This window comes from Echiichthys vipera (genome assembly GCF_963691815.1).
Source record: "Echiichthys vipera genome assembly, chromosome: 1".
Classification (NCBI taxonomy): domain Eukaryota; kingdom Metazoa; phylum Chordata; class Actinopteri; order Perciformes; family Trachinidae; genus Echiichthys; species Echiichthys vipera.
The window spans coordinates 27,449,422-27,476,684 of record NC_139826.1 but is presented as its reverse complement, the minus strand read 5'-3'; the positions used below and the strand labels follow the sequence as shown (position 1 = coordinate 27,476,684).

At 38.7% G+C, this 27,263-nt stretch overlaps 1 protein-coding gene across 1 annotated transcript; it reads left to right on the top strand.

Moving 5' to 3' along the window:
• Positions 1-459: 459 nt before the first annotated feature.
• On the top strand, positions 460-26,786 carry cdh16 (cadherin 16, KSP-cadherin; the record flags this gene model as incomplete). Its single annotated transcript, XM_083920386.1, has 17 exons — positions 460-525; positions 637-735; positions 2,682-2,816; positions 3,109-3,238; positions 4,108-4,266; positions 7,348-7,544; positions 12,433-12,558; positions 13,802-13,952; positions 15,044-15,256; positions 16,768-16,844; positions 19,205-19,396; positions 22,223-22,464; positions 22,553-22,683; positions 23,540-23,779; positions 25,653-25,769; positions 26,402-26,518; positions 26,686-26,786. The coding sequence occupies 17 exons, from the start codon at positions 460-462 to the stop codon at positions 26,784-26,786; spliced, it is 2,493 nt and encodes an 830-aa protein (XP_083776512.1).
• Between the last annotated feature and the right edge of the window lie 477 nt (positions 26,787-27,263).

Below are 27,263 nucleotides of genomic sequence, written 5' to 3'. Positions count from 1 at the left end.
CATTATCATTGTCATCACCTGCTGTTGTTGAGCTACAGTATATCCAGAGTGTTGTTATACTTTAGAGGCTTGGATTGGAGTTACTGAAGTATATAGGACATTGCAGTTACTTGTACACTGCACCATTATCTGTGATTTGGTATTGCTAAAAAAAACAAATATATATAAAAGATATTCACTGAACTTACACAATCTTTTGCAGCCAATTTAATTTTTTTTCTCCAAATCAAACATGACTTTATTGGTTTTCTGTGCTACTATAGTAGAAGCAATATTGGGGGCGAAGATGTTACTTTAAACGGTGTTGTGAGCGGTTATGCATTTAAATTCAGGCTGACGTACATGTAAAAAACTGTGAACTCTTTGTGTATAAAAGACAACCATGGTGGTGAATCAGTAACGAGACAGAAATTGTGTTGATTGTCGGGCTGAGGCCATGTGGTTTGAAACACTGTGAACATGGCACATTCACAGGGGCTCACGGCTGACAGAGGAGATACGACAATGCTCATCATAGCTCTCATAGTAAGATGCTGTTTCATTTTAAATTACTCTTTAATATAATCCTTTGTTCATTTCCATGAGCAAGTTACTGCATGAACAATGTCTTTAAGACATGCTTATCTTTTTCCGCAGTTGGTGATCCTTTACACAGTGGCACCATGCTCTGGGGCAAATGTTAAAATCGGTGTCCCTGAAAACTATGATGGTATTTTCCCATGGTATCTCGCCAAGGTAAGACATTTGAATTTACTTGAAATTACCTAATGAAGGTTTCTTCTTATGCTCATAGACTTCTGATAAGAAACTCAATGTTTAATTCTTAAACGTTCCCCAATCTTTCCAACAATAACTGTGGTGAATGGCGTGTGAATTTACATTTACATTGAATATCAGCAAAAATGTTTTTATTCTCAGATCTCAAATTCAAGAATACATTTTGAAATGCAGGTTAACTGTAGCTCTACGCCTTGAGGAAAAACAGGCATCAACAACTGGTCTAGAACCCTGCTTATTAGAGTTATCTTTCAATATTCACCTAGATTTAATGCAAAGTCCACTGTTCTCAACACTAAAAGTAGGTTAATAAATTGATCTCCTGCCAGCCTTTTCAAGCTGTTCATCTTTTAGTTGTGAGGAAGGTGCTAAAAAAGACCATTATTGATATATAGGCAGAACATGAATTGCGTCAGTCTCTTTTATTCTCTCCTGTGTGCACTTAAGGCTGGAGATGTATGAACATGCTGCCGTCATCACCAGACTACAATTGGAGTGTTCACAATGACCCAGCCTCTGCATTCAGTCCAGCTGTGTGGCAGGCGGGGTGTTTTTTTCATACGTCACTCAGACATTCTCTTGCTTGTGCAGCAGCATGAGTATCTGGCACGTTGACTGGTTCTATTGTGACGTTATATGAAACATAGTCGTAATTTAAGTCTTTATGTCGAGCTGTCGGAGTGTCATTAACACTCTTTAAATAGCATGTTAATGGCCAGAATGGAGGAGGCGGATAATAAGCCCACTTTGTGTTATAAATGGAAAGGACATAATTGCTCCAGGTTAGATCATGGTAAAAACTCTTCATAATAGTTTGTTCATCAGAGTGGGCTACACTAAGTTCTCATATTTGAAATTCTCGAATGATCAATCCAGTAAACCTTCTTAATTGGCTAGATTAATATTTTTGGATCCTCATACATTTGGGCTTGGACCTTTATTTAGGAAATTCAAAACATCAGGACCTTGTGCTTGCGTATCTAGGTAAAGCCTTCAAAGTAGTAGAGAGTTCTATTGATCAATGTAGCAATAATTTGGTCATCAGACAAGTTTAATGGCAGGATGCTGGCAAAACATTTTTTGAAGAAAAATTGTTCTGTATTTCTTTTTGGATTGCCCAAGTCCAAGAGACTTAAAGACTAAAACCAATAATGTGTTGGTCCATCTCTTCATATTTTGCTGCCTCCTTACCCCATCTGTGGCCCATAGACCTTTAAAACAATCTAGTTTAATATATAAACAGCTCAGTAATTCCCTCAAACGAAGGGGCACTGTAGTTTTTAACCGTTATTCAAACAGAGGTAAATAATGTATTTGTTGGTAACTATTTTCAGCAGTGGATTAATACACATTTAGCGTGCTAGGGAGTATTTAAAGAAGCAGGATGGTGTATGTGGAACTGACTCAAAAGACATGTTAATTGTAATTACGGAACATGTCACCCAACACAATAGTGTGACTCACTGATGTGTTTTTTAATAATTTTATCAATGAATAAATTACAAAACAATAGCGTGTGGCCCAAAAGGAACAGGCTGTGCTGAGCTTTGGCAACACATAACAATACTTTTACGACCAGACCTATCATTTAAGGCATGTGGCACAGGTGGGGATCAGCTGCAGCCACTATGGGTGCTGTACACGTGTATATCTTAGTATTTATTTCATTACATAGAATGAGTTTCATTTTTCATGAGACTTTTCCCCAGAAAACCATAATAAATCTATCCCTTTTTAGTTTTTAGTATTCTTTTGCAAATCTCAATTGTACATGCTGTTCAAATTGGTCACTGGTGGCTGCAGGACTGCTCCTCCTACGCTTTATTTTTTGTGCATATGCCTCTCTTTTAAACAGAAACACAAACTGATGTTTTTTTGTTTGTTTTTTATTGTATGCTGCACAGCTTCATAGCCTGCCAGGTAATTACAGTGACCTGGTGGTAACTGGGGATGATGAGGGGATATTTGGAGTCGATGCTCAGTTTCTGTATGCTCTAAAACCACTGGACAGAGAGAAACAGCCGTCTTACTCTCTGCAGGTAGTATACAATATTGTGGCATATCATATCACAGTAGTGATGGCTATTATCTATACATGTCTTAGCTAATGAATAGTTGTTGCAAAATAATTATTTAAAATGCATCTTTAGATCCTCATGGGGAGGCTGCATGTCGACACCAGAGAGTGTCGTGTGCTGTATATATACCTACATTGTGTGTGTGTTTGTGTGTGTGTGTGTGTGTGTGTGTGTGTGTGTGTGTGTGTGTGTGTGTGTGTGTGTGTGTGTGTGTGTGTGTGTGTGTGTGTGTGTGTGTGTGTGTGTAATGCAGGTGTCCTTTAGAACACCAGAGCACCGTCAGACCTTCACTGTCGAAGTGTGTGTCATCGACAAGAATGACAATGTTCCCACTTTTATTGAAGAGAGCAAGAGAGGCAGCGTGCAGCTCGGGCTTCTCAAAGGTACGAGAACCTTGGGATCTGATTTCACCGTGTTGCACAATCTTTTTCAGTCTCGATCACGTTTTTCAGTCGTGCTGCATGGAATTCAAAACCTCATTAAGTTTTGCCTCAACCATGTTTAATGTAAGCCTGGAAACTGCAATATACCCTTAACCTCAGTGTGAAAAGAGTGAATGATGTGACATACTTGAACAGTTAAATTTGGTTTTCACTAAAAAAAGACTTTACTGCAAACTGTCACAAGCTGTAGCAATCACATCGGCTTAGATACAGTACCATAATCTCTATAAACAGATTCTGCATATGAATGTAGAATATGTAGCCATCTGTCTTGTTTCCATTTTTAGTATGAGTAGTATTGACCAATCATGTTTGAGAATGCTTTGGTTGCATGCAGGTAAACAGTGGAGGCATCAGCCGCCATGCAATCACTCAACCCATCTGCTATTGTCTAATGACAATTTAGTTTTTTATTTGCTTTTTGTTATTATTTACCTGCATTCATATGCAAATATCTCTATAAAGATATTTGCATATGAATCTCTACCCCAAATCCATTATCCTGTCTCAAGTTGCTAATTGAACTGTAAACAAATAAACGTTTATCATGCTTTTATGTGCTACTTATCCCTTAAAAAATATGAGGGTATATGCACAAGGGTTCATATTACAATTCCTGAAACCATTTAATAATGACTGCTGTCTTGTGTCCAAATCAGGCATTTTGTAGCTTGTATGCTTGTATTTCATTGGTTTTGTGCCTCCTGATTGGTAGAACCCATTTTAATGTGTTTTGAGTTTGTGGTGCAGAGAGACGCTTGTGGTACACAAGGTGATAATTTTGACCCTGCACCACCTGTGTCTCTCAGGGATCCCATTCATGCAGGTGGAGGCGCTGGATCGTGATGACCGCAACACTGCCCACGCTGAGCTGCGGTTTAGCCTCATGGAACAGACACCCAGGATTCCCTCCAGCCAAATGTTCTTCATCAATTCCATCACTGGAGAGGTTTCCCTCACAGAGGAAGGTCAGTCCCATTTAATGACTGTTGAGTATCAGGGAGCTCGCAATGCATGGATACCAGGAGTCACAGTGTGGTCCAGTTTAGGGTTATTTCCCAGCAACTTCAAAGGCTTCTTCTATTCATACACTCAAAAATGCTTTTTATTGCATGTTAGCAATGCTTGAACAAGCCACTTAGTTGTGGAACCATTAGTTTCTACCAGCATTGCCAAAAATATTTTGCAGATACGTATCAGCATCAGGGATGAATATGTAAAACAAATTTTCAGGACAGAAATGTGCAAGAAGTGTTGACATTGCGCCAGCGCCGTCGTATAGGGGGGAAAGGTGATGACAATTCTAAGGGCCCACAGCCAGCCAGGGCCCACACACTGCTCCAGTAGCCTCTATGACAAAATGATTATGCACTGAACTAATATATATTCATACGAATGAATCCGAATTAAAACAAAGCCACAAGTTGTACAATACTCTATATATATGTTTATTCTATTCAATAACCCCCCTGGCCCCTTCTTAGAAAATGGTTTGGTCCACACCGCGGCTCTTTCTTCCCGGGGTTCTTCCTCATCGGAATTAAGTGCTAGCCGGTAGAGAAGCTAACTGCAGCAGAGTCAGTATGCCCCCCAAAAAACACAAGTCTGGACACCAGAAAAGAGTTGAGAAAGAGGTCAGGTGTAGGAACAGCAGAGCAGGGGCCCAAGACATCAAAACCTTTTTTTTTAAGAATGGTGAGAGTAAACTGCCGAGGGCGGCTTAAACAATTAGCCTGCTTGTTCATTCATTTAATGTCTGTAATATTACCTTTGACGGGGCGCAGGCTGGAGCCTACGCTAGCTGTCATCGGGCCCCGCTCTGGACAGGTCGCCAGTTCATTAAAAAAAAATCGCCAGGTCATTGTAGAGCGACGGTTCCTAGAGTAGCTATAACTGAACGTTACTAATTTAGGGGCTACCACCGTGACTGTGTGTTTCGCACATAACACTGTCGGACAGTGCTCCAGTAAGCGCCCATTCAGAGGCTGCATTCAATTGTATTATGACCCATTCAATTTCTACTCAGTAATTATGAGCATCTGACGAAGGTCAGTTACGTTTTCATGATGTGTTCAATGTGGTCTTGTAAAATGTGTCATTAGTGGGACATTTGAATAGTCTAAATACAAAAAGAGTTAATTGTTCAAAGATTTGTCGTTGTTGTTCTGTTTTTTTGACAACAACAAAGTAAAAAAAAGACTATTCAGAGTTTTGGACAGTTTACACTGACTTTTGAATGGTTTAAAAATATTTTATCCATATCAGGACTTGAACCAGTCACCTTCTGGTTCCCGAGCCAAGTCCCAACGGACTGAGCTACTGACGCCCACCATTATTGTATACAATATATATAATTTAACAATAAACCTCTATCCTCTGCTGCTCCAGAATCAGCAGTGCCTGCTTCATCTGAGTTTGACCCCACAGCAGAACACTGAAAAACAATACAATTGAAGGTGGCAAGGAATAGGGTAGAGGGGCCCACACCGATATTCTTTCAGGGGGCCCAGAATTCCTAGCAACTGCCCTGCATTGCGCTGAAAAAGTTATTTTTCAAATGTAAAATAACCTGCTCAGTACTTGTGTTGGGTGAGAACACCCTCCTGACTCAATATTCAATATTAAAACTTCCTAAACATATGGGTGACAATATACCATACTTATTAAACAATATATTTTATTTATTTGAAAATAGATTTTTCTATCTTCTTAGGATAACTTATGCTCTTTTTGCCCCAAATAGTGTGTTCAGTGTGTCTTTTGTTTTTTGATTAATAATCATATATGGTGTATGTTAATAACTCTAGATGGGTTAGGATTCACATGTACCCTTATGACAGAAGAAAGAGCTCACCAAGAGCTTTAATTTGATAGAACTCATTTTCCTCAGAAGTCATCTCTCTGGTTCTCAGCCCCTCAATTTCTTTGAAAATCAAGTGTTAGGGTTATTAATAAAACTGCTGTGTTTATATATAAAAAAAGAAACATCAGCTGATATATTTTTATCAGATTTTCTAAAAATCTAAAATATCGGTACTGGCATCCGTCTCATAAATCCAGCATTGATCTGGCACTAAAATTAAATGGAATGCTAATTTGGAAACAAGCTCTGGCTTAAATTAAGTTTTTTTTAATGTGAAGCTAAGAAGAGATGGGAACCCTCTCCTTAAAAGGTCTAATACTTGTTTGTTCTGCTTATTGCAGAGAAATATGATCAAAAATGTGAGAAAACTTTAATTAATGAAAAAGAAAATATCCACTGATATATCCTATAAAAACCAAACATGAGATACAATTTATGTTGTAAGGGTCCAAGACATTCAGTCTGCAAACTGCATGTTATATCTGAAATAAAATACAAATAATGTAATAAGGTGTGTACTAAAGTAATGCAGTTATGGTCAATTATACTTCTTTTATGCAAACATACATACTAATACGTACAGTAAATTACTCTATATGCTGTAAAGTCCTGTTTGCTGGTGCTATTTCTGTAGTATTGCCCTTTGTTACAGCTTGGCAGGAGCTGGATGACTTTCACGCTTGCTGGTCCTTTCCGGTCCACACTGCTGCTGATGGTTCCCGCAGAGCATCAGCAGTGAAAATCGAAAATTACCTCCTTGATTTTCTACTTTATTTTTAGGCCAAGTCATAACTGATTGTTATGGTTACCTTCACAGTGGGTTGTTCTGACATTTCTTTTTCATTTTAGCAGGAAATTGGAAATTAAGTGATGAAAAGAGCACTAATGGACACGTTAAATTTAGCAGGCAGTGTGTATAATGTCTCAGTAATCGAAGGGAAAACACGATCTGTTATATATTTGTGTTTCATAAACCATCACATAATTTTATGGTGTTAGTCTATATTCTTTTTTTTTTGCATCTCTTTAAATGTGTTATTTCCCTTTGGTTCTTCATATACGTTGCACTGTCATCACATTATACACTACACAATATATGTATTTGTAAAAAAGGTTAAATTAGTAATAAAACTGATAATTTTGAGATAAGATATTCTCATATCATCTATTCCACTGTGACCACCAGGAGCCTCTACTCTGGACCCAGAGATGTGTGGCCGTTACAAGCTCTCAGTGATGGTGAAGGACATGGCTGGGAAGGCAAACGCTTTCTTCACTACTGGCATCGTTACTGTCGAAGTGACTGGAAACACCTGGGCATCGCCCGACCCTGTACGACTTCAGGAGAACCTCCCAGGCCCCTACCCCATCCCCATCTCACAGGTGAGGTTTGATCAACATGTTCACTGTGAAACACAAATCCACCACTTGTACAATGTCTATACCCATCTCCATTAAAACCACTATTAGTTATTTACCATAAATCACGCAAACAACTTGGAGGTAAGTGCTGGCTTTATTGTTTATGCAGTTCCAAGTGTTATATCATATTACTATAAAACAAACTCAGTCAATAGCCTGGACTGAGTAAAGTGGCATCATATTCCCAGTTGCTGTTTTTAGTGGCTCTTGGGTCCTGCTAAGTGACCAAATACTGAATTATTGATGCTGTTCAAATGCCATGGATCCTTTCAGGCTACCTCCTGACTGAGTCACTTTAACTCCCATAATCACTCACTCTCCCACCCACCAACCCACCAACCAACCAACCAACCAAACAGCCACCACCTTCGTCACTCTCAGGGGTACTATACAAACCAACAACTTAAAGGCAAAGTCCACCCTAAAACAAAAGTCGATACAGCTTGTTATTTTATTCATATTGTACAGGTCAGTATAGATATTTAATTTTTTTATGTAATATAGAGAAACATCTGACCTTCTCAATACAGTGGTTATTTATTGTTTTAATTTTGGGGGGAATTTGTCTACTTAATATCTAAACTCTGCTTTGGCAAAGTAATCTGAATTGGAATCAGTTCTAATGGCCAAGTAAGTGTGAACACATACAAGGAATTTGACTCCAGCTTTTTGTCGCTCTCAATATACGGTACATACAGATGAATAGACATACGGCTAAAAACAAAGATAACAAAATGAATGTAAACAAACATTTGACTACTATGTACAGATATAAATGTGAGCAATGACATTGTAAACATTATGACAATAGTGGAATAGTGCAGAGTGCAAAGGGTGTTGGAGGAAAAAAAAATATATAAATAAAATAATTCCCCAGATCATTTGATGATGGAAATGATTTGTAGGTGCAGTCCCACATGCCAATAAAGTTGGTTGAAATCAGAAATTTGAACTGAATAAAACGAAAAAGTACCTATGGTGATTTTATGAGAATACAGGCACATTTTCAGGTCTAAAGAGGGAAATCCTGTCTTCAAATAACAAAATGGATTATTCTCTCCCCCGAAAAACAAACTGTAAGCATAAAGAGTAAGTCCTTATTTCACTTTGGACTGAAAAAGTGTCACCTTATAATATCACCTGAGTTCTGGTGGAGAGGCACTGTTTTATTTAAAAAAATGAACATATCTTTTCTACATTATTGCAGTACCGTAATGTGAATTCAATTCAGTTCAAGGTTTCCCTGAGGTTCTCCTAACACTGTGTTTGTCCCTGGTCATATGTAACCTTTTGATTGTTAAAATATTAGCCATCAGCTACAAGTCTATAAATAACTCAAAAGCCCTCAGAGGTTTTTTAACACATGGAAAAAAAAAACCTTACCCTTTGTGAGTACATTTTTTACAAATGTACGCCTGCACGAGAAAAAAATGAACTGTATTCATTCACTATTGAGAACTGTGGAAACAAAGGCTTGTAGAGCTGAATGTGAATTAAATGCATTGTACAGGTTCTGAGAGCCGTCGTGGCCAGTAGGTGCATCACAGTACCTCCCCCTCCTCATGTTTTCTCCCACCTCCCCCTCACTCGCCCTCAGCCTCTCATCTCTCCTGTTCTAACAGCCCCTTCCACCCACTGAAAACGTGTGGATTCACAAGTGTAGGCACATTTGATTTTCTTTTTTTCCCATGGTTTTCAACGGCCAGTTCAATCTACAATAAAATATTTTTGCCCTTTAGGTTCATTACCTAAAAGCCAAAGCTTTTATAGCACACAGCTTGGTGATTTTTGATATGGCAATAATAAATTAACTATCAAATAGCATCAGTGCCTTTATGTAAATGAGGCTATGTGAAAATATGTCACTGAACAGATTTCCTCAGTTTCTCTGCTTTAGTTCATTTCTAAAAAAAAAAAAAAAAAATGTGTCAAAAGAGTGAGCTATGAAGCCTCAGTTGTTGCATCACTAAACCATGCACATAAAACCCACTTAGTTACATCCCGAATCTGAATCATCTCTAAAAACTGGATTCGTTTAACCTGGATGTTTACTTTGGGGAAGCCTCATTTCTCCCACGCTGAGTGATTGTACCGCTGTGCTCAGTAGGTGGTGGGACTATCCGCTGTTATGACACATACAGATAGTGTCCTGTTCAAGGGCCCACTCTATGGATCTCACCTCCTCTGCTGTCTCAGATAAACGCAGCAGTCATGTTCACATCCACTCATCTGGGACAAACGTGTATCTTTTCTTCGGCTGACATTGTCCGTAGTGTGACATTTTTTGACATCTGCTGCCCAGCGTACTTGCATTTCTACAATCATCTTTCTCGGTGTAAAACTAAGTGGAGATTGTTGTTGTGATCAATTTGTCCGATACTCCAATGAGATCAAAACATGTTCTGGCTGTAATTTGAAATATGAAATTCAGGCATATGTTATCCGTCCTTTTGCGTCATTGGGGCAAGGGAGGTTAATTTCAATCTGTTATCTATTGTATGTTTCTGATTGCCTGCCCAAAACTTTTATTATGTAATGCAATCAGTAGAACTACTTGAACTAAGTAATGCAATCTATTGAGACTTTGGAGTGGAAGAGAGGCCTCAGAGCCTGTGAATGAATGAGTCAAGGCTCTTAACTGTATTGGATTGGCAGTTTTCACAGTCAAATAAAATCTGATTATTCGTTGCAGAATTAGTTTGAGCCCCACTAGACCTTCGTCATGGCCCCATAATCAGTGTTCAATATGGAAAAGGATACTTGTATCAATGTGGTGCTTCAGCGAAAATTTGTCATCAGGAAAGCTGCTATAATGTGAATGTGAACAACAGATCACAGTAAATGCTAATGGTGCTCTGTATCTGCTGGATGTGGACATGATGGTGATAACATCATGCCAAGCAGGTTCAGTTTTTTAAAGGTAAAGTGAATACACTGGCACGTGAAACTAGACAATCTAAGGAATCCATTGGTACCAACCATGCCAAGGGGGCTAACGCTCCAAAGTTTGGTAAAAGTTTGGCAAAATTAAAACTGCCATTGCCGTTTTCAAAGGGGTCCCTTGATCCATGAGTCTCCCCTTTACAGACATGCCCACTTCTATTCGTTTCTGTGCCACTTTAAACTGAGCATTGGTACTCAACCTGGCCTCCCCAATGAAAACTTTTTGGCTCGACCACTGCCCCAAGAGGCCAAAAAAAACATGTTTATCGTTGGCCTGTTATTGCAATAACAACTCTCCCTTAATTCTTAGCTCATTAATACTTTTGTTTTGTGCTCCAGACAAAATACACACTGTAGTCGTATCTGTCACCCCCTGAAGTCAACAGCCAACATCAACTGTTATTGCTAGATTTGGATACTGGTGATCTGACAAGCAATTAAAGTTCCTCTGCCTACTCCAATATATCTAGTATTTACCATGTCAGTATTAATTTGATATTGTATCTATATTTTATAGGGTTTCTTTTCATTGTTGATTAATCTGCATATTATTTTCTCACTTAATCTATTATTAATCATATAGCATATTTAAATTGCTTGTTTTGTCCAACTTATCCTCCAAACCCCAAATATATTGTATTTTACTATTATTGATGACAAATGCAGCAAATCCTCACATTTGAGAATATGCAACTAAGCAAATATTTTACACCTTTCCTTGAAAATGGACTGAAATCATTATTATTATTTTGATTAATTGACAAATTATTCCAGCTGTGATATTTTAGTATTTCCTGATTTGTGTGTTATCCCGTGCATTGTATCCTTTATTGTAAATTTAGCAGCTGATTACTCTCCAGTTCACAGTGTCTTGGAAAAAAGCACACGCAGACATGAGGCCCTCTTGACGCAGCTCAAACACAAGCTATCGGGGGAGACAGAACGTGCTCTGCTAGGAGGCAAAACAGATGACCTCATAGAAGTTTTGTATCGTACTTATATATAGAGCAGCTGGTGATCATTAATCAGCTCTTTAAACATATCTCTTTAAAGTTCTGAGGTCTAGAAAACACAGCAGAACACCGAGAGGCAGCCAGCTGTGTGAAGCAGCTTTGTATATACAGAAGCATAGTGTTTGGGCAGTCATCTCCAAAACAAGGGAGGAGTGTGTGACAGTGAGTTGAGGAGATACACATGCACAGTGTGCATCAGCTGTGCTGTGACTGGGCTCCTCTCCTTCTTGGGTGCTGTTTGATGGCTACTAGGACTCTTTCAGCCCTGCTCACAGCCCTCTGTCACAGGGCTGTAAAGCAGAGTGGAAAATCCCCTTCAGCCTGCAGTTAGTTTTGTCCGTGCTCTCTGTTCCAAATCATTGTCAGTGCATTTTGTCAACTCCTTATCATGTAAACAAATGTAACTTAGCTTTGTACTTATACATCATGCAGGCCCTGCTGAATAGCTTTCTACATTCATACTGCATGATACATTTGCTGTTTCAGCCAGGTAGGAAACACATAAGACATTTTATTGTGAAATACGGTAGACAAGGGAAGGCATATACATGTTTGCCATGTTTATATATATTATCATTTTGTAATTATTTTTGTAATTTGGCGTCACTGCTGGGTTCCTGGCAGCTAATGGAGGCTAAAAGAGGAATCTCCCAGGATGCTTTGCACCTGATCACAGCCAGTAATGGCCGTACCAATAAAATGTGTACTTGTGGCATTATAATGTCTGCTGTAGAGTTGCATGGTTTGTGTGATATAACCCCAACATGTGTGTGTGTGTGTGTGTGTGTGTGTGTGTGTGTGTGTGTGTGTGTGTGTGTGTGTGTGTGTGTGTGTGTGTGTGTGTGTGTGTGTGTGTGTGTGTGTGTGTGTGTGTGTGTGTGTTGTGTGTATAGGTCAAATGGAGTGGAAGTCAGGCAGAGTACAGTCTGGAGGGGGAGTTTCCAGAGATGCTCTTCACTATCAGTCGAGAAGGAGTAATTTACCTCAACGCCCCGCTGGACAGGGAGACACAAGACCAGGTCTGTATAACTGCAAGCTAAACATAAACATCGCCAGCACCTAAAGCGTCAAAACATCAGGTCTGCAGGTGCAACACTGTTTCTTTCAAACAGGCAGAAGCAGATTTAATTCTATGGTTGAACTTTGTTACACCGTGTTTATTTCACATGCAGCAATAAAGGAGTGTGGTTGTCTTATAATTGGTGTGAATGCTGAAAGGATGGAGTGTTCAAATCTCCCAAAAATACATTCATTTTCATACATATTCAGCTGCTAACTGCTCATTCATACGTTCACTTAGAAACACCATTGAAACTTTAAAATGTTCTTCGTCTTTCCTACGTTCTAGGTATTTGACAGAATGTCCAGACTTTTCATTCATCATTAATTATTATTTAATTATTTTCTGCTGATGACTGGAAGTTAATCAGTGATTTACAAAATGCTGAAGACGAACAATACAAAGTGACAGATTTTATTGGACAAGAATCCTATTTTAATGCTCTTTCCTCATATTACTTACAGCGTACTGATCTTTTAATTAAAGAGACCCTGGTACACGTTATTGCAAAAAAGCTGAGTACTGAGCGCAGTCTATATTTCAAGCTAACAGAGGTAATTAAGCAAACATCCAAAACGGGAAAAGCACAGGTGCTGTGTGTTCCTGGAACCTATTCTGCCTTTGGCCAAAAAAATAATCATGTGCTGACAAAGACTATAAAACTAAAATCTTTAGACCTTTATTTGTGGTTTGTGGATAAAATTCACCATTTGTCTGCATTTTCTCTTGAGCTTTGCATAGCTCACTCAGAAGTGAACACAGAGATGCTGAGCTCCATTAGTGGATGTTATTAGTGTTTAAACACATGCTTATAGCATATTGCAATATATGTCTTCTGTAGTGACCATTTAATAGAAAGGTGCTACCCCTAGTAATAGAAATGTTGTGATGGATACCCTCACTCCAAATCCCATGCCTGAATATTGCTCCATCAATCAGTCTGTATCCTTCGTGAGTGATGGTGCTGATGGAGCCTTTTCACATTGTAAGCATTGTGTCTCCACCTGCCAGAGGTGAAGAATGATGAACGTAGAGATGCCTATTCAAGCAGGTTGTCTCTCACTTCAATCCATCTATATTGTTTACCAGTTTACCCCTAATGCAGGATCCTATCCCATCATGCAGAGGGTAGGGGTGCCCCCTGCACTGGTAACAGTCTACTGCTGGGCTGGTTTATATTGTTTTTCTTTTTGCTTTGTCAGTTCCAGATCAGCATTGTGGTTGAGCGTCCAGATGGCAGAGAGATTGCCAAGCCTGTGGAGCTGAGGGTGATGGTGGGCGATGCCAATGATAACAGGCCCACCTTTCCACAGGCACAGTACCATACTGTGGTCAAGGAACTGGCTGCTCGAGGTAACTGACAGCTTTTTAAAAAAATTATTTTAACAGTTTTAAATAATATTTGGGAAACAATGTTACCACTTAAAAATAATCAACTGTATATGTGCAAAATACTCAACTAAGTTGCAATACAGTTTTTTCAATTTCTAATTAGGGATCATCATAAAACAACACAATGTGACCGATGAATAATCACATTTCTTCTACAATGGGAATCTTGTTTTACAACAAGGTAGAGGAAACACTGGCTGGAAGGGACACTGCAGTGATGAAAGAGCTGAGAGTGCCAGATGCATTTTCTGAAAGCAGATTGGGATTTTTGCCAGGACACAGGGGAAAGCACCCTCGCTCATAAAAAGCACATGGTGTGTTGTGACATATTAGGTCCCGGCATGAAAGCTTTTTTGTTGATGCTTTAAAACGCTTGATTCTGGGAAATGAATTAGACTGGACAATCTGTTGATCTAAATGGAATTACTGAGTGAGGATTAAATGAGAAAGCTATTGTTATATCCTCCCTCTTATTTCCATTTAGTGTGCTTTATGACTGTGACGTAATGCAGAGAGACAGTCTAGGTTCTTTGGCTGCGTTACTAAAACGCTGAGGAGCTGTCTGAAGTGTTTAGATTTAGATTTATTGTCCCAGATGGATATTTGTTTTCATAGCCCGTACACATAAACATAGAGATGCAAGCAGAGCAACATATACAGTAGTTATGCACATAACCACATACAGGTATAAAAAGTACACAAAATCTACATGAATGCATTATCTCAACTCACAACAGTGTCAACAAGGCAAACTGTGTATTGCAGGGGGGACTAAACTCCTGCTTAAACAAGCTCTTCTCCATATAAGAATCCTGTCTCTCCAGTCAGATTGAAGTAATGTGATGTGTTGAGGGTTGATCAGTGTCATTTTGCTATTTAGATTCAGATTCTGAGTTTCTAAGAAAAACAGAAATTAGATTATATATATATGTATATATATATATATATATATATATATATTTTTTTTTTTTTTTTTTTTTAACAAAACATTATGTTAATATCTATCTGGAGAGCCTGCATTTACTTTTCTGTACTGGTCTGTATTTCCACAGGGACAGCAATCCTTACGGTGCAGGCAGCCGATAATGACGATCCCAAGACAGACAACGTGCGGATCTTCTACCGTTTAGTAGGACAAATTCCAGAGAGTCCCCGTGCCCTCTTCAGAGTGGACCGTGACTCAGGGGTCATCTCTGTCCAAGCCGACAGCATGGAGGGCACGGCACCTCAATACACCCTCACCATCACTGCGGAGGATGCCAAAGGTGACCTTGGATTGACACAAAATATAGTTTTCCTCATGATTTTTTCTTTTGCAACCTTACTTAGTCTCACATAAAGACATATATGCCATTTTAACTGTCACTTTCTTTTTTTCAACTTGACTGAATTTCATGATATAGGCCATGCCAATTTCCCCCAAAACTTTTTTTTTCACAAAATCACAAATTATTTGAAACCTACTTTTTTAAATTCCTGCTAAGCCGAGAGTCTAATGAGCACGCAACTTTTCACACAATCTTTGGACTCTCTGAGCAACAGTTCTCAAAATAATTGTGATACAGTAGTCCAATGAACTTCCTGTAGATTGCAGTTAAAACAGTAAGTGATGTTTATCTATGCAATAGTCAGTCTGATTAACAACACTTGTTTCACATTGTAAACAGACCCTCTGTGTAAAATGTGATGCCAATTGGCAAGTAGGCGGTACCTTTAAGTAAAATGGAAGAATATGTAAAACATGCATTTTTTAACTCCTATCTGCGCTTGACCTGCGACTTGCATCACACTCAAGGACCTGCATGTCCAACTTGCTTTGCCCACTTATGCGGACCCAGTGATACAGTACCTGTATATACCATTTATGTTGTGAGGAATAGAAAACTAGAGATAAAGGTTATTTTTTCATTGTTCTTTTCATAGTATTGTTTTTATTGATTTCTAGGAAGTAAAAGTCATGGGACTTTTTAACAGAAATACATAGCATATAGAAAAACACACAAGACCTAATAAATGTATAAAAATAATAGAAATATCATAATTCGATAACAGATCACGGGATATCTGTACTTCATATCCGGAAAAGTAATGTGAATTTCTTTATTGTTATTTTGATAACTAGTTTACCATCATACAAATCTATGACAGATTTATAAAATAACAATTAGATTATTTAAAATATAAGAGAAAATGGTTCAGTCAGAGGATCTATTTGTATACAAACACAGGTTGAAACTGTATGTATACCTAATTATTTTTCCTTCTTCCTCCAATATAGAAATATAGACACACACTGTAGACAGCTATAGTGGCTGTGTTTGGTTCTACTGGCTCACTTTTGGAAAGCTAAATTAGGTACTCCAGTATAAAATTAGTGCATCCCTAAAATATTCTTTACATGGCCAGGTTTCCAATCACCATCCCTGTTATTTAACTGGTAATGTCGTGGACTACATGGCCGTTCACAGTGTCCCTTAGTGTCAGTTTAAATTAAATTGACAATCAGGCTGCGAGCTGATGTTAGGGCATTACGTTTAAGCTGCCAATTAAGAGGAGAGATAGGAAATAAAGCAGCAAAAAAAAAAAACAATTATAAAGCAGTTACTCTACCAGGGAGTGACCTAACATGGGGTGACCAATGATGTCATCGATATGACTCATGCATCAGGTGGTGATGGAGGCAAGATGAGGTACTCGCTGTTCCTACAGCATATTTCATTTGTGTGATGGGCTGACCCTGAGTCACTAACAGAAGCTGTGATAATGTCCCTGGCAGGTCTTAACAGTTCGTGCACTGTGGTTGTGACGGTGCAGGATGAGAACAACAACCCACCGGTCTTCTCTCAACATGAGGTACAAGAGTGTTCAAACACACACTTCTGATGCAATGCTCTGCTCAGGACATAATAAACAACACTTTTTGATAAAAGGCAGGCCAAACATCACAGGCCATCATAAGTGGCTATTGAACTGCGGACTGTGAATCCGCTCTGCAGGTCACTGATCTAATTTTCCTGGCCGGGAACTAGATATGCCCTCTAATCTCAGGCTTATAGCGATGGCACCATGTTATTGGAGGAGTTTTATTCAGTGCTCTGTACTCAAAGTTGAATGTGTTCTTAGAGGTTAATCTGATAAAGCTTTCTTTGGAGACTTGTTTCCACTCAGTCAAATCTACATCATGACTACACAATGATCAGTGCCATTAACATGTTAGAAATTATGTAAGAATTAACATCGCCATAGCTATTATAATGTCACAGAAATGTCTGCATCAGTTGGTTCTTTATTTTAGCAGCGTATTTGTTTAAAGCTAAGCTAAATTAATTTTAATATTTAAGATACACTTTCTGCTCGAAAGGTGGCTATAAAATATATTTTTTGGTGGTCATAGAGTGTTTTCATGTTAATTGCAATAGATTCCAATGCTGACTAACAGCGGAAAAATAAAAATAAAAAGCTACAGAAGCATTAGGCGGACAATGTCCCAGGATCCCTTGTTTGCTTTTAGATGAGGACTTGTGTAGACTGTATAAAACAACACAACAATTCCCCTTGATTAGAAAACTAAAAGTAGAGACAAAAAGGAAATAAGGGGAAAGAGAGAGATAGGGAATGACAGAGGGACGCCAACGCCAGTTACTGCAGTCCCTCAAATGGCCACTTGAGGCTCCAAAAACGAATCATAGACGCTAATGTTGAAATGCTCAACTTTACATCATAAATAAACATGTTTAGAGCCTGGTACAAAAACGGTTCTGGTCTCAATAGCTAATTTCTCTGTTCATGACAATTGTATGGGGGGAATTTTTATATTTTAACTTATATTATATACATGAGTGACAGGTTGAACAATACCGAAATTCCCCTTAAGGCCCCAGATACACTAATGCATCATTAAAAAAAGGTTCAGCAATTGTACATCCTCATTTACATTTGATTTAGTCACAATAATAAAACCTCTTTGGGAACTCCGCCAAGTGATCCAGTTGATCATTAATGCTTCAGTCGCAGGCCCAGCATGAAATGGAACAGTGGTTTCTCTAATTTTGACAAAAATGCTGGTATGAAAGGAAAATGTTCTAAAGATAGGCAGTTACAGAGAATCCCCTCAATTTTCACCCACATGTGCGGCATAACAGAGGAGAGAAAAGGGGAGGGTTGGGAGTTACGTGGGAGAGCCATCATGCTGTGATAACTGGGAACCAGTCTCTTGCTGTTCTCTCTGTCAGACTGCAGTGACACCGAAAGACATTATGAGCTGTGAAGGAACATTTTATTTTTAAATTTAACAGTGGAAAATTGTCAGTAGAGGTTTTGCATGAATATCCAGACCAATAGCAGGGCACAGTATTGTATACAGACTTGATAAAAGAAAATATCTTTGGCAGAACATCTGCCGTCATGGTATTGTTCATGTCTTTGCTCCATCCAATTGAAAACTGTAGGATATCAACCTTGTGTCTTTCTAACATTGCTTTAATGCTCATTTTCAAGCTGTTACAAACAATGCCACCACACACACAAACACACACACACACACGAGCACAGAGGTGGAAAATGCTCTTGAGAAGGTCACGCCTGAGAAGTGCAGCTTTTTCCATGGCGATGTGAAGGAGGGGAGTGGTGACAGGGGTGAGTTCAGCGACCCTGGTGATGGGGCAGCCAGATCAGAGGCATGGCTGCTTCACTAGAGGACATCTGAGAGTGGCAGATTAAAAGGCTGTCTAAACACACAGAGGTGTGTGAATAAAGGTTAGCTAACACCGGGAGGGCAAGAGGGAACAAACATATACTCACATGTATGCACATACTGTCACGAGTCAAGAGTCAGTATATTGAAAAGTGGACTGTGTGAGCTGTGACTTTCATTGGAAACCACAGCATCACAAAATCATCAACAGTTCTTTGACACATTAGCCTGTTATTGATATACATATTTTATTGTATTATGTAATGTTAAATGTAGCGTTTAATTCAAAGTCAAGTCATGTTTTATAATGAGAATGAGTGACGTAAATGAGTAAAGCAAAGATCAGAGGCATTATGAATACTAATACAAGTTTGCGATTTCCTTTATTGACCTGATATTGAAATGTTCCATTTTTTTAACCAGGTATTTGTTTCTTCTCTCTTTGGGTTTTAACTTGCTCTTAATTCCATTTTACATAGAAGAGTCTCAAATGAATGGTTTCTTGTCTCCTTCCTATCAGTACGGGCCCTTTCACATTCCAGAGGACGCTCCAGTGGGCACCACTGTAACAGCTGTGCTGGCAGGGGATGCAGATGTTCGAGGTGGAGACAGCTGGCAGGTGGACTATCGTTTAGAATCTGGAAACGAGGAGGAGGTCTTTACATTAGTGACGGACAAGCAGACCAATGAGGTCTCACTCATCCTTTCAAAGGTAAACAACTGTGCTGTGACCTCTGCACACACACTTTTTCCTTATTGATTACTTTCCACGCATAACTCCTGTCAGGACCAAATTAAATTGGTATGCTAATTGTTTTAATTATCCTGTTTCGGGTATGAGGGAGTACAAACTAATTGATCCTCTCAGGAGTACAAATATTTATGCCAAGGATAATTTTGGCATGATGGCTTGTGTCCATCCATGTTGTCTGTGCAGTCCTTAGAGATCATTCAGGAGCTGGCCATGTCGAAATAGCAGTCACATTTAACTCAAGTAATTTTTGGCATGGTTTTAATGTCACAGTGTGTACATGTGAGGCACCGACAGAAAGGTTGAAAAAGAATATTATAATATATATATATATATATATATATATATATATATATATATATATATATATATATATATATATAATACTTCAGTCTGACATGCCTCAAATATAAAAAACGAGTCCAGATGACAATAAGATGTTTGAGCCCAGTAATCACTCCGGTCCCCGGGGGCAAATCACCCTTCCTCTGCCCTGTATATTCCAGCTGGACATTTTAGGGATGCATGAGGGAACAAGTGTGTGTCTATATGTGTGTCTGATGGTCTCTGTAAGTGGGCCAGACAGGAGACAGTCTATTATTTTCAACCTCTCTGTGGGAGTTGACGAATGTGATTGAACTGTGAGCTGCACATGCTCCACTGAGACGAAGCAGGAGATGTCTAAAAGCTAAAAATGGATCTCGTGTTATGTCGGATTACCACACGAGGGCTTCTGGTTTTTAGAAATTATATTACAAAGATTACATTCCTTTCTCTTTAAGCAGCTGTTATTAAAGCTCTTGTATTGACCTTGTGAGATATCACTTTAACTAACTTTGTATCAACAGGTTCTGTTGTTTATTTAGCTTACTTTAAAAAAGAAAAAAAAGCATAAAACCCCGGCCCAGTGGATTAAAATTCACTTGGTCAAATCCTCTAATTCATCGTGTTACAGTGTGAGGTCAGTGCCAGAAGGCTGACACATTTCATTATTAGAAATTACACACTGTCCACAGCCCAAGTGAATAATTAGATTGTGAGTGTGTGAGCAGACACTAATGGAAGTTTACCACACAGGCTAGAGGCTGCCGATTGAGGTAAATGTATGATGAACCAGGGGAAGTGAGGGGAATCTAATCAGGATGAGAAGAACAGGAAATGTTAGATATTACATCAAATACAAAACCATTTTGTTAAAGAGAAAAAGGATATGAAACATTGTTTGATGTTTAAGAGAATTGGAGCTTGTTGTTGCAGTTCAATTAACCATGAACATGTAATATTTACCATTAAGGACTAAATTTACAGTTTTCAGCAAATCCCCAATACATATTCATCAGTTACTAACTACAGGTGTGAGTCATCAAGTGCAAATCTAGTAATGTAAGAAAAAAGAATGATGTTAGCAGGAATAATGGAGTAACTTAATCAAATCAATAAATGGGATGTTTATTACAAATACATTTGTTGTATGCTTCAACCTAACATAATAACCGAATAGCTGCATTTATAATGGCTGGATGTGTAAAAAGCAGCTGTTTTGTGTGCAGCTCGTTTCTGTTTCCCACTAGTAGCTATTCTGTCTATTTTATAATAAACAGTACAAATAGATCCATATCATATTAATACTCGTAAGAAAAAAATAATTATGTATATTAGATTGACCCTGATTTTGAGGGTTTTTATAATGTTGAGTATAACGAGTGAGGGTGGGGCAAGGTTGATAACAGCGGTTCACTGATATCTGATTCATATTTGAGGGTAAAAGAAGAATTCATTAAAAATAGTGTCATCATGTGAAGACTGACTATAGCCCTGAGAGAGTCCATGCACATGTTCTGGTACACTGAGCAGTTTGATGCGTCATTTCCAGTCAACGGCAGTACTCGTGCACCCTCCAAGGTCTGCGTTTCTGCTCCCTGGCAACAGAGACGTACTCCTGCCTAGGCAGCGTGATGTCAAGCAACACTGGTTTAATAATGTCTTCTTTCATGGGCTGACAGAAAACCTTTAAAGGTTAAACCTGACAGCAAATACAAGCTTCAGGGCATGATTCAGAAGTATCAAATGCCTTACCGATAAAATAATATGATTCCTTCTGTTGGATTTTTGCCTCTAGTTGTTAAGATTTATGGATACATTTATCTGTTTATTTGTTTATTTTTACACTCTTTTACACTTAATAATTGATATATTGAATACCCTAGGATGTTAATGTAATTTTATATTTGTCCATCAAATTTCTTTTGATGTGTCGAGCTCATGCAGTGGTATTTATTTCACTGTTACATAGAGTAGGGGTTGCTCTGAGTGCATCATCATGGAAAGTTTCATTTGTGACACAGTGAATCAATTATCTCATCTCCCTGTGACCAGTGTCTGGCTCATATTGGAAATACAGCAAAACACTGCCAGTAAATCCAGTTTCCTTGGAATTGAGATAAGGGGATTGGACACAAGGGACTGCTCTGTGTCCTTCTTCTTCTGGCAAAGAGGACATGCTGTTTTTGCTTTGGGTGTGAGCCTTTGACAGAATGCTTATAAAATGTAACTGAATCCAAAGAAATTCAACTAGTAACCTTACATTTATTTCATTAGGTGATGCATTAATAATTTATAAAAAAAAAAGGACTGTCTAATTTCCCACGTAGCATAGTGGAACAGTATCTCACCCCTTCCCCACTTCGTACCCCACATCTGGCGCCCTTGCTCAGACTACACCCATCTTCTTTGATATCCACTACACACCTCTCCCTGTTTCCCTTGTGTGTACCCATGTTTTCACAGGTCTTAGACTTTGAGCGTGAGAGTGAGTACATCCTCGTGCTCAGTGCTCAGAACCCAGTGGCACTGGTCCGTGGCCGATACGGACCTGCATCCACGGCAACCGTTTCCATCTATGTTGACGATGTGAATGAAGGTCCAATCCTGTCTCAAAGCCATTATGAGGTGACTGTCAGAGAGGGGGAGGAACCCGGACGGGTTATCGCCACCATCCGAGGTTACGACCCCGACTCTCACCCAATCAGGTAAGCCTCATAATCGACGACTGCTGTAGGAAAAATGATCTGCTTCCACAGATCTAATTCTACAGAGTTGCATGTGTTTTTTGTGCAGATACTCTCTTCAAGGGGACACCAAGAAATACTTTTCAATAGGGAAGTATTCTGGTGAACTGAAGACAGTGCAGGCCTTGGACAGAGAGGAGAACAGCACGTACACCATGGAGGTCATTGCAGTGGATGGACGTAAGGTCATCTTCATCGTTATAAAAACAACTATTTGATTAATTAAAAAGTGTAAAAAGTGAGATTTCCATGTCTTTTTTTGTTATAATGTAGATCGAGGTGCTCTATAAATGCTGTGAAAGTATCAAAACTCTCAAGCCACAGAAATGAACACAGCTTGTTTTCAGAAACGGTGACTTTAAATGAGCTGTCAGGACTTTTGTACGATTGTGATATAAGTAGAAAGTGCTACTATAGTGCCGTAACAGTCATTTTCCAGCTGCAATGATGGTGCAGAGACGCCATGAGCGCAGATGTGAAAGACAGTGAAATGGTGACCAATCCGAGAATACTGGGCTTTTTTGGGAGTTTTTTTTTTAAAATAACTATGTACACATGTTCTTTTAGAACCCCAAAATACTGTGTGAACCTGAAAATGAGCATACAAGTGGACCTTTAATAACTTTAATAACTATTATTTAAGCGACATTTTATTTAAGGTTTAAAATTTCAAATCAATACAATTTTTGTGGATTTTATAAATATTATCTTAAATGAGACAAATCCATGGTCCCGATTTTTTTCCTACCATTGAATAACCTTTATATAACTCCAAATCTTTTTGATTGCTTTGCACATCCAGCTTATAATTTACAAAACACCAAAAAGAAAAATGCACACATGCACATATAAACAGCCAAACAGAAAGTCTTAAGAATACAGAAGGAGAAACAAGGTTGGAGAAGAGTGAGATCAGAAAAAATCAGTGTACAGAGTGCGAGAGAGCAGAAACCCCAAATAACCAGCAAAGAAGGTGAAGAATGTGCTGAGCTGGTGTATCAAATGACAACATTTAGATTTCTTGTCTTCCTCTTAGGAAACTCTTCCTTATCTGCGTCCACCTTGGTGACAGTCCAAATCCTGGATGTCAATGACAACAGCCCTGTGCTGGTTGGAGACTATTCCTGGAAGTACCTGTGTACGCCTCGCTGGGAGGACCAAGCTCTGGTGCTGGCCTCACGGGACAGCGATGGGCCACAGCATGGAGGACGACTCAACTTCTCCCTGCGCAGTGACGCCACAGTCCGACGTAACTGGAAGCTAACACCTATTAATGGTAAGACTCAGCCCGCTGTTGCGTAATGTAGAGAGTATGGAAGTTTATTTATTGGGGAAGACAGGTTGATGTCATCTAGCCACAAGGTCATTACTGAAAAATGGCTTTTTAAATACATGCTAACTGTTTTGAGTTACTTTGACTTGCATGAAATAAAATAGGTGATATGCCATCTATGGGTCCAAGAGTGACTTGTCCCTAAAGATGTGCAAATTGCCCTGTTCTATTTTCTTCCTGCATAATTTTGTCAGTCCTATCTGGGAAGGGAGGCGTAATGTAATTATCCTTTTTTTGTTGTAAACTGCTAGTGTGAGGCTCATTTAATACACACTATTTGCTGCCATGACGTCTGTCATTAAATCATTCAAACAGCTCAACCACTTCCCTCTCAGTTTTTTTTTTATCTCCCTCTTTCACTCCCCTGTTCCTGATGGTATTGATTGAGCCAAGCTGTAATTATATCTTCTGTGTAATTTCTTTGGCGTCACTGCTGGGTTCCTGCCAGCTAATGGAGGCTAAAAGAGGAATCTCCCAGGATGCTTTGCACCTGATCACAGCCAGTAATGGTCGTACCAATAAAATGTGTACTTGTGGCACTATAAGGTCTCCTGTAGAGTTGAATGTTTTTTGTGATATAACCCCAACACGTGTGTGTGTGTGTGTGTGTGTGTGTGTGTGTGTGTGTGTGTGTGTGTGTGTGTGTGTGTGTGTGTGTGTGTGTGTGTGTGTGTGTGTGTGTGTGTGTGTGTGTGTGTGTGTGTGTGTCATGGCCAATTATCGCTTGTCTTTCAGAGAATATCAAATATACAATATGTAGTTATATTCAGAGTAGAAATTCAGTTAATGAGGCACTATTCCACTTATGTCCGCTCTTAATGGTTGTTCATAGAAGTACGGAGAGAACTGTGACTCATCTATTCTTTATGTAACATATTTAATAGGATTGTAATGTAAAAAGTGCATTATGGTATCGCAGTTATTCTAAATAGTGCTGAGCAGGTAGGTGGTCACCGACCTGCTAAAATGTCACATCAGAGGTGAAACAGTGCAGATAGAGGGTGAATTAACAGCCTGCACAGCTTGTGTTTCCCTGACAAATGGAACATGAAGGGGAATGATGGTGAAGTGCAAGCTCTGAGTTTAAGACCCTCAGATAAGGGTTCAAACAGCTTGATAAAACAGTTCTCTTCACGAGACAGGGCTAATACGTCATTCAACCAGGCATGTATTTTTGACTGATTTACAGAGATAAGATAAATAGTCACACACTCCAGACCACTCCATGCACAGCTCCATTAGTCCGTCTCATTCTGTGTGTTGTGCAGCTGTGTGCATGGGTTTTTTTTAATTTTTTTTATTTCTTTGCTAGTATAAAATTGTGAAATATTATAAAGGCATACATCATTGACATGTGTACCAGTGTTGCAAATATATATATATATACTTATATATAGCACATTTTGGCTTTATTCTGGGTTTGTATCCTCATGGTTGAATGCACTTATTGGAAGTCACCTCTGATAAAAGAGTCAGCTAAGTTAAATGTAATGTAATTTAGCTTAATTTAACACCTTTGAGAATTGATCTGTGATGTACCCGACTGTTACTCAATTATAATGCTGCACAGGAAGCACACTTTTCTCTAACGTCATCAAAAGAACAACAGACAGCAGTTGTGAATCTGGAACAGGGTGCTGCCAAGTTGCCAGTCACATTGAGCTTTGATAATAAGTTAATGTTATCAAAATGTAATACAAAAAAATGTCTTGGTAACAATGGCAACTTTTACCTTGTCAATCGAAGAAAGATTAGAAAAGGCTTTTGTCTGAAAATTGTACATTTTTATGTTAAATTTGTGTGTTTCGTCTTTCAGATACTCACACCAACCTGTCCCTAAACATCCCGTACCTGGCACCTGAGGTCTACACGGTGCCTTTCACCATCTCTGACAGCAGCTCTCCTCCCAGAAGCACATTCATAAACCTGCCAGGTAATGCCGACTCTCTTGCTGATAAAATAAAGCAACCACAGGGGTAATATGGGAAAAGAGTGTAGGAACAATCAATAGAAAACAACCCCTGTGTGTGCGCCAGCTTGTCCTCGCACTGTTCTTGTTTAATAATGATGCAATGCAATGATTTTTCCAGGCTTGTGATTATACAGCTCTCTTAAGTTTATGACACATTACTTCTTATGTAGTAAGTAACTAGAAACGACACCTAACTTCTCATACACAGGTTATAAACTATATTGTTAAGGGAATAATAGATTTGTAGGTGTTTTCTCCTTTTTATGTTGAATTCAGTTTTCATACATGCCAAATATAGTCATAAATACGGCATTTGTTCTTTCACCAGTCAACTGCAACTGTGTGTATATGAATTATTTTCTGGATTCTCAAATAAATCTTCCATTTATTATACCTTGAGCGTTGTTTTTGTTGTGTATATAACTTAAATTGCCTTGAAGAATCTTGGCACTGAACATTACCTCCAAAAATAACAGAAATTCTTTCAATGAGTGGTATTTCCTGTTTTGTCAGAACTGCTCTGGTGTCTGATGTTAAAAAAAAGCCCTGATCTGTGAGTTGTTGTTGTTTTCACTTTTTCCCTATCCTCTTAGTGACAGTGTGTCCCTGCAATGTCAGAGGGAACTGCAAAATGGCTGTCAAGCAGTTGCAGGGCATGCCAACAATTCAGTCTGCAGTGGGGATTCTGCTCGGCACCTTTGCAGTCATAGGTAAGCAGAGTGGCGGAAAAAAAACAGTTTTACTGCCACTATAACATATAAACATGTGTGCAACTGAGAGCTTTTCAAGGTTTTGTGATACTAACAGATGAATAAGGCATAATATAGCCATGTTGTTGAATATCTCAGTGTTTTTGCTGTTTTGTTTTTAATTCCAGGAACTATCCTCATTGTTGTGTTTGTGAGACTGTCCTACCAGAACCCAAAACAGCCAAGCAAAACCAACCAGGAAAGAGTTCCCCTGAAGATTTCAATTTAATTACGATGATACTGTATTTTCTGTCCTGCTCTCTTCTTTGGCCAACTGGACCAATGTAATAATGTTGTTGTGAATTCATGAAGTGAATGTCCAAAAGTGAATGTATATTTCAGTTATCGAATCAAAGTTCAGATGTACACTGACCTGACAGTAACATAACCAAATATTTTAGATCAGTCAAGATGTGTAATGTATGTTAAGTGTTTAGGCCTGTGCCTGGGACATGATGTTGACTTATGTTTTAAGTTGTTGTTTTTTTTTGTTTTTTTTTGCCGTAGACCTGTTCATTTGTTTCACAATTACTGCTACAGAGTAGTGTGGCAATGGTTTGGAAAACAGTTGAGAGATTTTGAGAATAAAGTGATAATGTTAAAAAAAAGATATAAAAAGGTTTTGCTAATAAAGTGTTATGATTTTGAATTTGAAGCTTTAAGTTTCAAGTTCAAGTGACTTATTTCATCTAAAACAATTTTTTAC